The sequence below is a fragment of the Helianthus annuus genome, chromosome 1 (genome assembly GCF_002127325.2).
Source record: "Helianthus annuus cultivar XRQ/B chromosome 1, HanXRQr2.0-SUNRISE, whole genome shotgun sequence".
Taxonomy (NCBI): Eukaryota; Viridiplantae; Streptophyta; class Magnoliopsida; order Asterales; family Asteraceae; genus Helianthus; species Helianthus annuus.
Genome location: NC_035433.2, coordinates 73138902 through 73151384, shown reverse-complemented (window position 1 = coordinate 73151384; position 12483 = coordinate 73138902). Strand labels below are relative to the sequence as shown.

The following is a 12483-nucleotide window of genomic DNA, read 5'->3' as shown; positions in this document are numbered from 1 at the left end:
TAAAGTGTGGAATGTGGAAGACGTTGAATTTCATGGCATGCCATAACACCATAGATTGTGGATAAGAAGAGATCCATACAAGATTCGGTGCTTTTCCATGGCTTTAAAATGAGAGTGAATGAAGCTAACATTATAACAAGTATTCCATGCCAACAAGAAAGCTTCATGGAGTAGTGGCATCACCACCATGTGTTGCTAGATGAATTTCTTACTAAAAATAACATGATAATGAGTTAAAGTTAATAAATCTAATATAGTTCATTTATTCATTAAGTTGGCATGAACCCATGAAACACTTTTGTTTTAGTTTAAACTAATTTACCTTATATTTACAAATACTAATAAATTCGCTAAATACTCAATTAAATCGTGACCAACCTCTTTTAGGATTCTATTCATAATAAACAAGTAACTGATTACGCTATGTGTTATTGCAAGTGTCTTCTCATACAGTGATCTGACTAGCAATAACTATAATGTTTGGCGTGCATGGTAGATCTTCCTAGAAAAGAACTAGGCAATGTTTTAAATATCGGTATGAACCGGCCGGTTATACCGGTTAAATCGGATGCCAGACACGGGCCCGGTATGATAAAGGCCGGTAAAACCCAAATACGGTATGTCTTATGTACCGGCGGTAAATCCGGTTATACCGGTTCAAACCATTGAACCGGTTTGCATTATCTTAAAATTTGATTTTTTAATTATAATAAATACGATATTAAGGTAATACCGATCTTTCATATTTATGGTAATTAACCTAGTGTCTTTCTTTCCAATATTTCATCGCTATTGAAACTTTTACCCAAACATCATCCAGTGTAATATTGTTTATAAGTAATAAAAATGCTCTTAAAATGCGTCATATTTTACAAGGAAATAATTGTTTTTAGATAAAATCGTGTTCAGTTGCATAAATCTTGATTGAGGTTGGGTTATTTTTTAGATGAATTTGTATTTTGTGGAAGTATAGGGTTAACTAGTAACCTGGTTAAACTGGCTAGTTCAACCGGTTAAACCATTTCAAAGTCTAACCCAATACGAATAAAAAACCGGTTTTGAAAACATTGGAACTAGGACTTCAATTGTAATGCTTATAGCATCCACAATATGGTGCTTTTAACAAGGACCTCCATTTTATTGTGGCGCTCGTCGGGTTCGTCTCAAGTGAGTAGGTCCAGGCCTCCATCGAACTTTTCTTTGGTGGGTCATATCTCATCCATTTTATTCATATTAATTTAAAATACATACTTTAAATACAAAAAATACATAAACTTTAAAATATAAATTTTATTATATTATGAGCTAGTTAGTTTGAAAAATTAAGTAAGCTAGACTTATAAAATAGAAAAAGCAGTTGCGTTTTTTAATAAAAAAGTACAATAAAATTTAGAAACAAGTAAAATAAAATTACAACAAAATGAAAACTTTAGATATACAAACACGTAATATTAAACCTATTTAAAGATAACTAAACCCTTGTCTCTAATTAAAGATGGAATCAAATGAGCAGTCAAGAGATTGAATTATAATAAGAACACCAAAAAATAAAAACTAAATCAAACAATGACGTTCTACAAATATGTAATCTTTTAAAATTTTCACATCAAATGTTCTAATATTTTAAGAGCTTTCTTTCGTATTTTGTTTTCTTAACTACTAGTACTACTATTATTATATCACAATTCATATAATAAACATTGAATATGTTTTTAGGAAATAAATTTAATTTACTTTGAATAGATAAGTATCTTTAGTTTTATATAGAACATTTTTGTCTAGTAAATAGTTATATTTACATTATCAACATTCGTAAAAGAAATAGAACTAAAAGGTACGTCAATATCTCTTGATGATTAGACAAAAAATCTGGTATTGAACCAAAGAACCGGTTCCTAACTTAGCTCCCTACTATCAGACACAAACATGTTTGGGCTAAGCCACAAACAAGTTTGTGTTTTCTATGTGTCGAATCAGTTTCAACCCGAACCCGTTTGGGCAGAACAAGTTCTGAACCCAATCAAACCAATTTCTTTTAGGTCAACCGAGTTTCAAACCTGATCCAAATCCATTTGAGTGAGTCAAGGTATTCCGTTGTAAAATTGGTTCTTAAACCGAACTGGTTTGGACCAAATTGGTTCGAGCTCCACCGAAAAAAAGTGGTATTGAACCAAAAACTGGCCTGGTTTATCAATCAAACCGGTTTGGGCCCAAACCGGGTTTACACCTCTGTTGGTGATTTAGAAATTTTGGGCCTGGCTATTCTGGACCGAGCCCATTTTCAGCCCATATGAGCATAAAAATTAGGGTTTCACTATAAAATCTGTTCATCGCCATATCCATCGAAGTTACCAAACCTCCACAACTAAACGGCGCCTACAGCTTCTGCCTTCTGGTACATCGAAAACTTCTGTCGTCAACATGAGAGCTAAGGTAATCTGCCTATCAATCAATCTGTTATTTAATCTTCTGATCTAAAATTCGATTAACGTTGTTGTACAGTGGAAGAAGAAGAGAATGAGGAGATTGAAGAGGAAGCGCCGAAAGATGAGACAGAGATCTAAGTAACTGTCTTATGTTGCCGTTTTGGCAGGTTTTTGAGTTATCAGGTTTTGTTGGAACAATTGTCTGTCATTTTGTTTTCGGATATTATGAATTATGATCCTTTAATTTACAATTTTAATTTACTTTTTTCTTGTGGGTTTTAATTGTTGCTGAATCTTTACTGTTCAGTGAAATTGGTTAAGTTTTCTGTGTGGTAAATTTGTTTATGATGTGGTGTCTTCTGATTAAGTTTTAGGTTTTGGATGTTGATTTGTTGAATGATAACATTGAACAATGCTGGTTTTTGTTTTAAATTATTTCGTGTAATATTTATTATAATAGGGATTGAAATGAAAATTTTTTTTGGAAACGGATGGTGTAAGTAAATTCAAATTTTATCATAGATGTTAGTTCAAGTAGATGTGTACATATAATCAGTTTATCTGAGCACAAGGAGTATTTCTATTTTTTACAACACGAATTAAAAAAAATACCCTTTGTTTGTTTACAACAGAAATTATGTCCCAACTGTTATTGCACACAAAGAGTACACATAACACCCGATAAATCGTTTAGTTTTAGTTTGTGCAACAAGAGTGTATGTGTGAAATGTGTAAGCCACCCTTAGGAGGGGGACGGGGCACTTTCAAGGGTACCCTTTTTGGGTAGTGTTTTGTGCCACAACACCGCTACCACTTACGAGGGTAGGCTAGGCGGCTTGGTTTTAAAAAGCGAGAGGCGCACACAAAAGCGCTGAGGTCTAAAACTGAGGCGCCAAGTGCAAAAGCGGAGAGCTTTTTGTACCCTAGGCGCAAGCTGATTAGATATATAATTTTATATATTCCATAGGGTTTTAGCTTTTCTTGTTCAATAAATAGGTATAAATATGGGTTTTCTATGATTTTAGCTGCATGTACAAGCCAAAAAACATAAGGTACAACAGTTAGATGCCTAAAGCCGTCTAGTGTACAAGAGACCGCATGCTTCGGGCCAAAAAAAGCCCAGAAAAATCCCAAAACCACATCTTTTTGGCTGTTTTTGTAATTACTTTTGCTCTGAGCGAAAATCTTCAGGGCACACTCCTTGTTGCGCCTCTCGCTTAAGCGCGCTTTTTAAAACCAAGCTAGGCGGGTTGATTGTGCCGGGAGGAGAACCCGTCCAAGGGTAAGAGAGAAGGGGTTTTAGGTGGTGTTAGACTGGAGCCTATGATTCAAGGGTACATTGTTAAGGCAAGGTTAGGACGTCGTCAGTGTTGTGTTTGTGAGTTAAGAGTAGTTTCTAAGAATTTTGCCATGGTGGGATTTGATTGGTTGGGGCAAGGGTAGTACGCTCGGATGCGCTTTTTGCTTTGTTGGCATCTGACATCTCATGGAATTTTAATTACACACTTTTCACATTATTGATATGAATTTGAATGATCCCTAGAAGTTTAATCCCAAGGATTAATTTGAGTATGATATAAATACGTGATTTGGTAATAACTACTGCTGAATGTTGATTACTGGTGCACTAAGCGTTGCGGTTCTTGGGCGCCAACCCATCACAACTGAAATAAATATGATAAGTGCATAATTTATATGTTGTATATAAAAAACTTGTAATCAATCATAAGCCCTAATAAAAATTAAAATAACTGTGAGTGGTGATAAGCAAAATAAGTCGAGTTGTACTTTATACCCAACTCGTTATGTTTGTGTATGTTGTGGTTGCTATTTTTGGAGACGTACAAAACCAGTTTAGGCCCAAACCAGTCCAACTAGTTTAATACCCGTCCGGTGGACGGGTTACGCTAACAACGTAACAAACAAAGATAATGTATATTGATGGTGTTTCGGTTTGTTTCTCCTTTTCCATCTCCTATTTGAAAAAGTTACAACCATCTAACTTTTGATGAAATTTTAGCATGCACTCCGATGAAGATATTCTTGTCGTTCTTGCATTTGGTGACAAATAACACACCCGTAAAACAAATAAATTGTTCATAGCCATACACATTTTTTAGATATCATTGTTTACGTCACATTCATTGATTTTTTTTTTCTAAATGTCTTGTTAATTTAAAAGGTTAAAAGCTTTAGTAAAATGATAATGTGTTCTGACGTAACCTTTTTGAAGTTGGACCAAAATCATAGTTTGGCTACATGAACCATTTGTATGATAAATTCTTTATATTACGATTACAGGACAACATTATTATAATAACAAAGCAAGTTCAAGATTTCGCTTATAATCGGTAATCGATCTCTCAAGCATTTATAAGAATGATATTTCAAAAATTGATCACTCAAAGCTACTACATAAAAATAATGAATCAAACATAGTATAAAAGATCTCATATACCCCCTCCCACAAAGAACAAAAAAATGTTTTTTTTCTAATACTGGTATATAGATAACTTCCTCCATATTTTGATGGAATTACTTATACACAAGAGGTTCTTCTATCTACAAACTATGTCACAAAAGAATATGTGATTTACCAGACCCACGAGAACACAACTTCGTCCCAGTTTTGCTATTAGCACAAACACATATTTCAAAAGAAGATCATAGTCTTCTTCCCAATACAAAAGAGAAGCTTTTTCAGGGTTATCTAGAAGCATCTTAGATGTCAAATATCCAACAATTTTTCAAGTTCGGTACAGTCTCGATTGCTTCCCTATAAGTTTACAGCTTCTGGTGGCGTAATATTCAAGCCAGTGATCGGCATACAGTCTATTTTCAGCAAAAGATCTTGCTAGTTCTATTCTTCCCATCTTGATGCAGGCTAATGTAAAGTAAAACACCCAAGTAACATTAAAAGAAAAAAATATCATTTTTAACGAAATGTTTACAAAAAGGAACACAGTGAAAATTACCTGCCATGGCAGAGTTGACCAAGATCTGCCATTGTGATACCAACATGATCTGTAATTAGTCGAGAAACTGCTATAATTTGATATAACATAGTACTAAAGGTCAAACGGGTCAAATAAGTTGAAAGGGTTAAACAGGTATAAAGCCTCTACTATTTTAATAAACTATTACAATTATTACTACATAATATAATTTTCAAATCATATTGGACATACTAGTTATCTGTAACAAAATTTAAGCTGTTTTAACAGTATTTAAAACTTTTAGACAAAATACCGGTTTAACACTAATCCATTTGACCCATTACCCTTGACCCAGCCATTTTCCACCTCTACATTATATGCATGATTTGGTTATGTCTAACCTTTATTGGGTCAAATAGCTTCTAAGAGTCAAATGTAAAGAAGTAGCCCAAAGGGTATTTTTTTACTATAAAACCTCCAAAACTAAGTGAACCACCCAACGAAAGTGAGTCGATAGGTTTGGTTCACTATTCCATTTTGGTAGTTTAACAACCCGGTTGACAGTTACGTGGACAGGACTAAATTAAAGATAGAGAGGGCACTTTTAGTCAAGTTACGTTAAAATCAGTTACATGGACTATATTATATGCCAAACGGGTCAAGCAGTAAAATAAAAAAAAATAACTAAATAAGAAACATGTCAAAATGATTAAAAGTCGCTTCAAGTATACTCAACTCAAGTGTTGAGTCGAGAAAATCTAAACCGAGCTGTTTTGACCCATTAGCAAACATATCCAGCCCACCCATTTTGCGAGAGGATAAATATCTTAGAAGCACTTGCATTGGCAGCCTGTAGATTTGACATGCCTTGAAATGGTAACTTGTGTATGAGCTCCCACAATATAATTACAATACTGTAGGCAACTACTTTGTGATAATGTTTTTTTCCCCATGCCTGCCTGGGTAAAGCTACATAAACACCATTACATTTTTAGTTTATGATGCAGAATCAATTGGAAAAGATTTACCTAAAAATACATTTGATTTGGGTTATATTTAGTCTCTAATAGGATAAATGAAGAAAATAAAAGAAAGTAGCAAAAAAATAGTTGATATCAAATAAGTTGAACATGTTAAAAATCTATTGACCAAAATGAATTTAAGTTCTTACACGCTTTTTCAGATGGCTACATTTATACGATATAGCTTCCATAATCATAGTACATAATCCATTAATATAATTCTATATCAAAGACGAATAAGTGCTTATGCCTTATGGTTCAACCAACCCAGCCCGTTTCAACTTAAAGTTACCTTGACAAGTTAACCCGATTTACTAATTACCTTAGGAGCCATCCAGCGATAGGTCCCAGTTTCTGCAGACATCATCTCCGTTAATGATTCTTCTCTTTCCATAGAAAAATCAGCAAGTTACTGATTTATGATCAACGGTAATTTCTGAAAAAAAAAATATAGTCAGAGTGACACATTATTGTTATCTTTGCTATAGTTGAGTTTGTCCTTCGAATGCATTTATAGTTTATGTACTGTTTGATCGCCTCAAATGCATTATACACAGTTTCAGAACAAAAGGATACGATCTCGTACGATTTTTACTCTACAACTCATTAATGCATGCAAGTACAATCCAAACCATGTAGGTCCATATTTGTTTGGAGTATGCCACAAAGAAAGAAGATGGCTGGACATGCAAAGAACAAAAGCACAGGACAACCATAGGTGCTAATGAGGATACCATACATATCTGTAAATAGACACTTTGATCAACATAATTGGGTCAATTATTCATAATCCAATATATTGTATTTTGTCTTGGTACTCACCATATCTGCACATGGCCTACATCCTTACCAACCTTTATTGGTATATATTCATATTGTTTAAAACTTCATGTCTTGATTAGAGTTCAAGAAAAGAATAACTTAACACAATATATATAAGCAAAATAGGTTAACTATAAAGGGAAGCGTCATACTACTTTCATTAAAGTAACCAACTTTGTATATCATAATGTTCATGTTAGCTTTCTCCTTCTTTATATTAACTTTCTTGAAAATATATATTTATATATCTATTTCCGAATTTATCAATTATGATCAACAATTCCCACAGCAGAGAAGATAATGTGTATTATCATAAATTAAGGCATTGAGCTGACATTCACAAAAACAATTAAAAACCAATAATGCCAGGAGAGAGTTGATGAGCCTGCTGGCACATAAGTGACTTTAAATATATATTTCCTGCATACATGAATGTCTATGCAATTACAGAAAGCGGTTCATTAAATTTCTAGTTTTTCTTGATGCAAGTTGAGCATAAAAATGTAACCGAATAATGGCGCTATTAATTCAAGCAATTGAAACTTATATCACACAGATGAAAAGAAAATAACCTAATTTTCTTTAATACTCCATAACACAGTTTGCTTAAAATAAACGTTAGAAACCGGAAATGAACATGTACCTCGGCATCTAAACCCAAAGGGTTCCTCCTGATGACATCCTTTAGATGTGCCCTCTCCAAAGATCAGGATCATTATGCTCGTTGAAAGGATCAAGATTAAATCTCACAGTCCCTTTACAAAGAATGTCGTCAGTTACCATATCCAAATAAAAATAAAGTAGTAGCTTTGAAGGAAACATCTCAAATGGATAAAACGGGTCAAAACTCCCCCAAAGGGTATTTAAATGCATAATACCTCCTAAATAGCTTTTAGTAAAAAAAAATCTATTATTATAGTATAAAAGAATAGAAGTTTAGTTAGTAAGTAAAGAAGATAAAGGAATAAAAAGAAAGTCAATTTCATTACTATATTTATTAGATTATTGAAGTTTTGGTTGAAAATATTACAACTTTAATCCAAGGTAGGTCACCAAACACAGGTTTAGAAATTTTTAGAATTTTCTAAAGACATTGATATCTTAGTAGACTCTAAACTAATAAGAATGAATTGACTTCTTAACTAAAGATTACCAGCAACAAATTAATTATGAACAAACAAACCACAATTAAATACACATTTTGAAAAGGATTATTAATCAATAATCGTTACCGCCTTGCGAAAACACCCCATAGCTTCCCATGACTAATGGTCTCCTGCAACTTCTTCGCACCATTAATCTCCATTTCCACAAGCTTTTGCAAATACACCAAACCACCCGAATCAACAATCTGTTTGCGGCATTTCTTCGAATGGGTCAACGACATTAAAATCGAAACAGGGTATTGAAGTAACCTTTTGCAGATGCGGAAACTTTTCATTTGCACCTATATATGCATATGAGCATGTTAATAACAGGTTAACCTTGTTGAACATTAAACTGGTCACTTACGTTGTGTGAAGGCCTTCATCTGGATTGGGTCATCAACTACAACATCAAAGTCCTTGCTCCTCGATCTCTACCTCATCTTGTTCTGTACTTACCCTGTTGATACATGGGTGAAAATAAGATGGCTAGAAAGTGGATAAATAAAACAACAGAAACAAAATCTAAAAAATTGAATCGTAACCGGAATGGAATGAGGGGAAACCTAAAGAGGACAAGGGGGTTTGAGGAAACGATTTCCATGCCTTGCCTTGGCTTTGGAAAGAGCCATTTTGGTTTCTTCTGCTCCAGACGGTTTCAAATTTCTCTGGTCAAACCTGCACATGCCACAAAAACAACCCCAACGAAACTAAAAATCACTAATTTCATTTACAGTTATTAGATCATCAATCAACAATTCAATCCATATGGTATAAAACTCAATTGCAACAGAAGCAAGATTTGGGGCTATGATAACTTAAAAGGAATTGGCCATTGATCATCTGGTTATCTCATTTACAAACGTTAAGAATCACACAGATGAAAAGAAATAGTGATCGTTGTAGAATTACGCATGAACCCTAGTTTTTCCAATTTGGAAATGGATGATTCTATGCTTTCACAATTGGAAGAATGAACGATTAAGGAGGTGAAGAGTTTACGAAGGGTAATTAAAAAGATGAATGTTTTGATGTGGATGCTTGTATTTGCAAATTGGGGATTGAACAACCATGGGATGACTCTTGATGGAGAATCTGTTCACTGCTTGAAATGGTTCTTCAATTCTTTTTTTTTTTCAAAGATTATATAAGAACAGTAGAATACCCATCAACTGAATTGACACCACTATCCAAGTTGGTAGGAGCTTAGTCGTGGAGAGTTGTGGAGATAATGGGCAAGAAAAACCAGGATAAAACCATCCACTAAGGTAACTGTTCTAAACTGCTACTACAGTAGTTATTTTAATGAGTTTAAAAGGTTGAGATTTAATCTCAGCATGATCCAATGGTGGATATTGATTTGGAAGGTGGTTAGACTTAATGGTTCCATATATATATATAATTCGTAAACCAACTCAGTATTTTCTCATCATAGGCTCAAACCTGTTCGGTTTATGAATTGATTTTAGACTTGGAAATCTGAATCTATCCGAATCATTTTGGGTCGAGTTCAAAACTGGTTCGGGCTCAAACATATTCCCAATCCTATTCTCAACAGATCTGGCCCAAACCGGTTCGGTTTATGAATCGATTTTAGGTTGAAATACTAGACTCTTCCCAAACCCCCAGGTTAGGTCAGGCACAAACCGTTTCTTTTACACCTCTATGTTTGTGTATGTTGTGGTTGTTATTTTAGTTTTCTTTTTTAAGGTCATTGTTGGTTATAACATGTGTTGTTGCTAGTGATTATCAAGAAATAGAAACGGAACAATAAACATCAACTAATTATGTATAACAAATTCCACATAAGAAAGCCTTTAAACCAGGATTAATAGAAGAATTAACCAAAGAAAAATTGTACAGCAACTCAAGTAACTATACTGATTTTATATATGTCTAGTTTGACAGCATAAAATACTTTTGTCATTGATATTATATGGATTCATAATCTTTATTACATGTTTTTATAACATCAATGTGGAATAATGCCCCACATTAGCTTTACATAGATTCCAAAACCTTTGACTTAGCATTGTTGTCTTCTTTGTAGCACACATTATTGAAAGGTTTTGCACTGTCTTTCTTGAGAGATAACCCACGGCAAGCTTGGGGAACCTTAGATCCTTTATAAGCTTTACACACATAGCTCACAAAATTTGCAAAATCCTATAACTCAAAACAAATGTCATTTCTCTAATCTAATCTAGATTTGACAAATGACAATGTTATTACAAACTTTAAGATTCTTGAAGATAATAAATACACTATGCTTACCTCTTTGAGTGGTTTCCCGTCCACTACGACCCATGGCACATACTCATGGGGAGGTTTAAGAGCGCCTATTTCATCCGCATATTGTAGCTCGAGCTGCATAATAGATGTGTAAATATATATGATGCATCACGCGTAACTGCTTAAGTTCAAAACGCAACCATTGGCCAAGAAAACTAACCTTGTGACCAAGCTCACCGGTGAAGCATTCAGTAACTTGTTTTGGGTCTAACTTTAATTTCTTAAAACAAGTTTTCCACTCTCTATACTTGCCATCATCACTTAAACTCTCCACACAATGGATAAATTTGAAGTGGTCATTCTGCATCAATCAAGATTTTGTGTTAGAAACAAAGAATAAAATGATCATTTCACATTGTTGAATCTTACCACATTAGGCCATGTATTGATTGCACAGGCCCCGACGGTATTTAGCTTGCATTCCCATTCACCATGCTGCAACATGAAATCCATCGTCTTAGTATGTTTGTTTCAAACTTTCAATCATGATCGTTAGCTGTTTAAGGATTAACATAGGGTCCTGCTTTCGAACTTTATTTCTAAAGCTCGAGCTTGACTCGAAGGTAATTTTTCAAGCTCGAGCTCGACTCGTTTAGTATTTATTAATTAATTTACATTAACTATAATTATTATTATACATATAATTTAGTTATTTTTTTATATTTATTTAAATGGTAATTATTATTATTATATAAATATATGTTTAGTATATTAATAAAAAATATATAAACAGAAAGCTCGTTTATGCTCGTGAGCCGGCTCAAGCTCGATAAGCGAAGCTCGGGCTCGAGCTCATTTACTAAACGAGTTTGTTTTTAGGCTCGGCCTCGAGCTCGAGCTCGTTTAAGCTCGGCTCATTCGAGCTTTTTTTTCGAGCCGAGCTCGAGTAGCTCGCGAGTAGCTCGGCTCGTTTGCACCTCCTGCTATATACACGCCACCCACTGACAAACTAATTCCACAACGTTTTTAAACAACCATTTGAAGGTTAGGGCTCGCGTCATATATAGCCCACATACCTTTAAACGGCCGTTTGAGTTTGGGGTGGCGTAGGATTAGTAGGGCCCATATATATGCTATATGACAAAAGGTGACAACAAACCTGACAGACAATGGTGCCATTGGAACTAATCTTAGCATTTCCATAGGGACTTAGCTTGAGATCAACGATATCAATCAGCCCGTTATCGAATATCTTGGATAGATCGTTGAGAATAAAATATGTACAGCCGGGACATAGAGCTTCGTAGTATAAAGCCAGCTTCACTTTCTCTCCAGCGACCGGCGTTGCAGATGACTGCACTAGAGTTGCAGCTAAAGAGACGCTTAGAACAAGAAGAACAATAACATTTTTTGATCGGTGAAGATGGGCCTCCATGTTTTTTTGTTATTTACTACTTCACTGTCACTGTGAATGAATATTTGATAACTTTAGTGTTTGATTATGCTTTTTTATAATGATTTTGTAGTACAAATTAGTCTTCATATCTTGTTTATTTACATTGCTGCCATTATGTGTTCATCTCGTCTTTGGCATTTGCTTTGCTTTGCTTTGCTTTGCTTTGCGTGGATAGATTAATGAAGTGCCAAAAGGGTTAAATCGTTTAGTTTCGTGATTATTATAAAATTAAAATATCCTACTTATGGACTTCATACTAAAAATAGCATATGAGATAGTTTAATTAATGTAAACCCACTTTTTATTTTTATCACAACATGAAACATTGCTTGTATGTGTGGGAGGCTGTTTCCGAGATTTCGGATGACATCTACAAGCTACTAAAAATGTTTTTTTTTTTTTTTTTAAATCAGAAATTTATATACAACACAAAATTTACTAGCT

At 34.2% G+C, this 12483-nt stretch overlaps 1 protein-coding gene and 2 long non-coding RNA genes across 9 annotated transcripts; 1 reads left to right on the top strand and 2 right to left on the bottom strand.

Annotated features, from left to right (window-relative positions):
• The first annotated feature begins 2310 nt into the window (after nucleotides 1-2310).
• LOC110869087 lies at nucleotides 2311-2708 on the top strand. Its single transcript, XR_002552924.2, has 2 exons — nucleotides 2311-2433; nucleotides 2503-2708. It is a non-coding gene; the product is annotated as an uncharacterized LOC110869087 (long non-coding RNA).
• A 2134-nt stretch (nucleotides 2709-4842) lies between these two features.
• On the bottom strand, nucleotides 4843-9651 carry LOC110869095. Of its 7 annotated transcripts, XR_004866213.1 has the most exons (8): nucleotides 9517-9651; nucleotides 8918-9029; nucleotides 8719-8811; nucleotides 8439-8653; nucleotides 7850-7961; nucleotides 6707-6820; nucleotides 5402-6331; nucleotides 4843-5310 (listed from the first exon to the last, which is right to left on the bottom strand). It is a non-coding gene; the product is annotated as an uncharacterized LOC110869095 (long non-coding RNA). The 7 variants fall into 7 exon arrangements; XR_004866196.1 differs by having other exon boundaries at nucleotides 7850-8653; XR_002552930.2 differs by having other exon boundaries at nucleotides 5402-5450; nucleotides 6099-6331; nucleotides 7850-8653; nucleotides 8918-9616.
• A 695-nt stretch (nucleotides 9652-10346) lies between these two features.
• LOC110937061 (gamma-interferon-responsive lysosomal thiol protein) lies at nucleotides 10347-12105 on the bottom strand. Its single transcript, XM_022179471.2, has 5 exons — nucleotides 11743-12105; nucleotides 11013-11078; nucleotides 10804-10944; nucleotides 10626-10718; nucleotides 10347-10517 (listed from the first exon to the last, which is right to left on the bottom strand). Exons 1-5 carry the CDS (start codon nucleotides 12016-12018, stop codon nucleotides 10353-10355), a joined length of 741 nt encoding a protein of 246 aa, XP_022035163.1. The 5' UTR covers nucleotides 12019-12105; the 3' UTR covers nucleotides 10347-10352.
• Between the last annotated feature and the right edge of the window lie 378 nt (nucleotides 12106-12483).

Excerpts from the sequence above, each read along its gene's own strand:
- LOC110937061 (XM_022179471.2), bottom strand. The coding sequence starts at position 12,018 with ATGGAGGCCCATCTTCACCGATCAAAAAATGTTATTGTTCTTCTTGTT. Across the intron at positions 11,079-11,742 it reads ATGGCACCATTGTCTGTCAG|CATGGTGAATGGGAATGCAA; the intron begins GTTTGTTGTCAC and ends TTCATGTTGCAG. Across the intron at positions 10,518-10,625 it reads ACGGGAAACCACTCAAAGAG|GATTTTGCAAATTTTGTGAG; the intron begins GTAAGCATAGTG and ends TTTGAGTTATAG.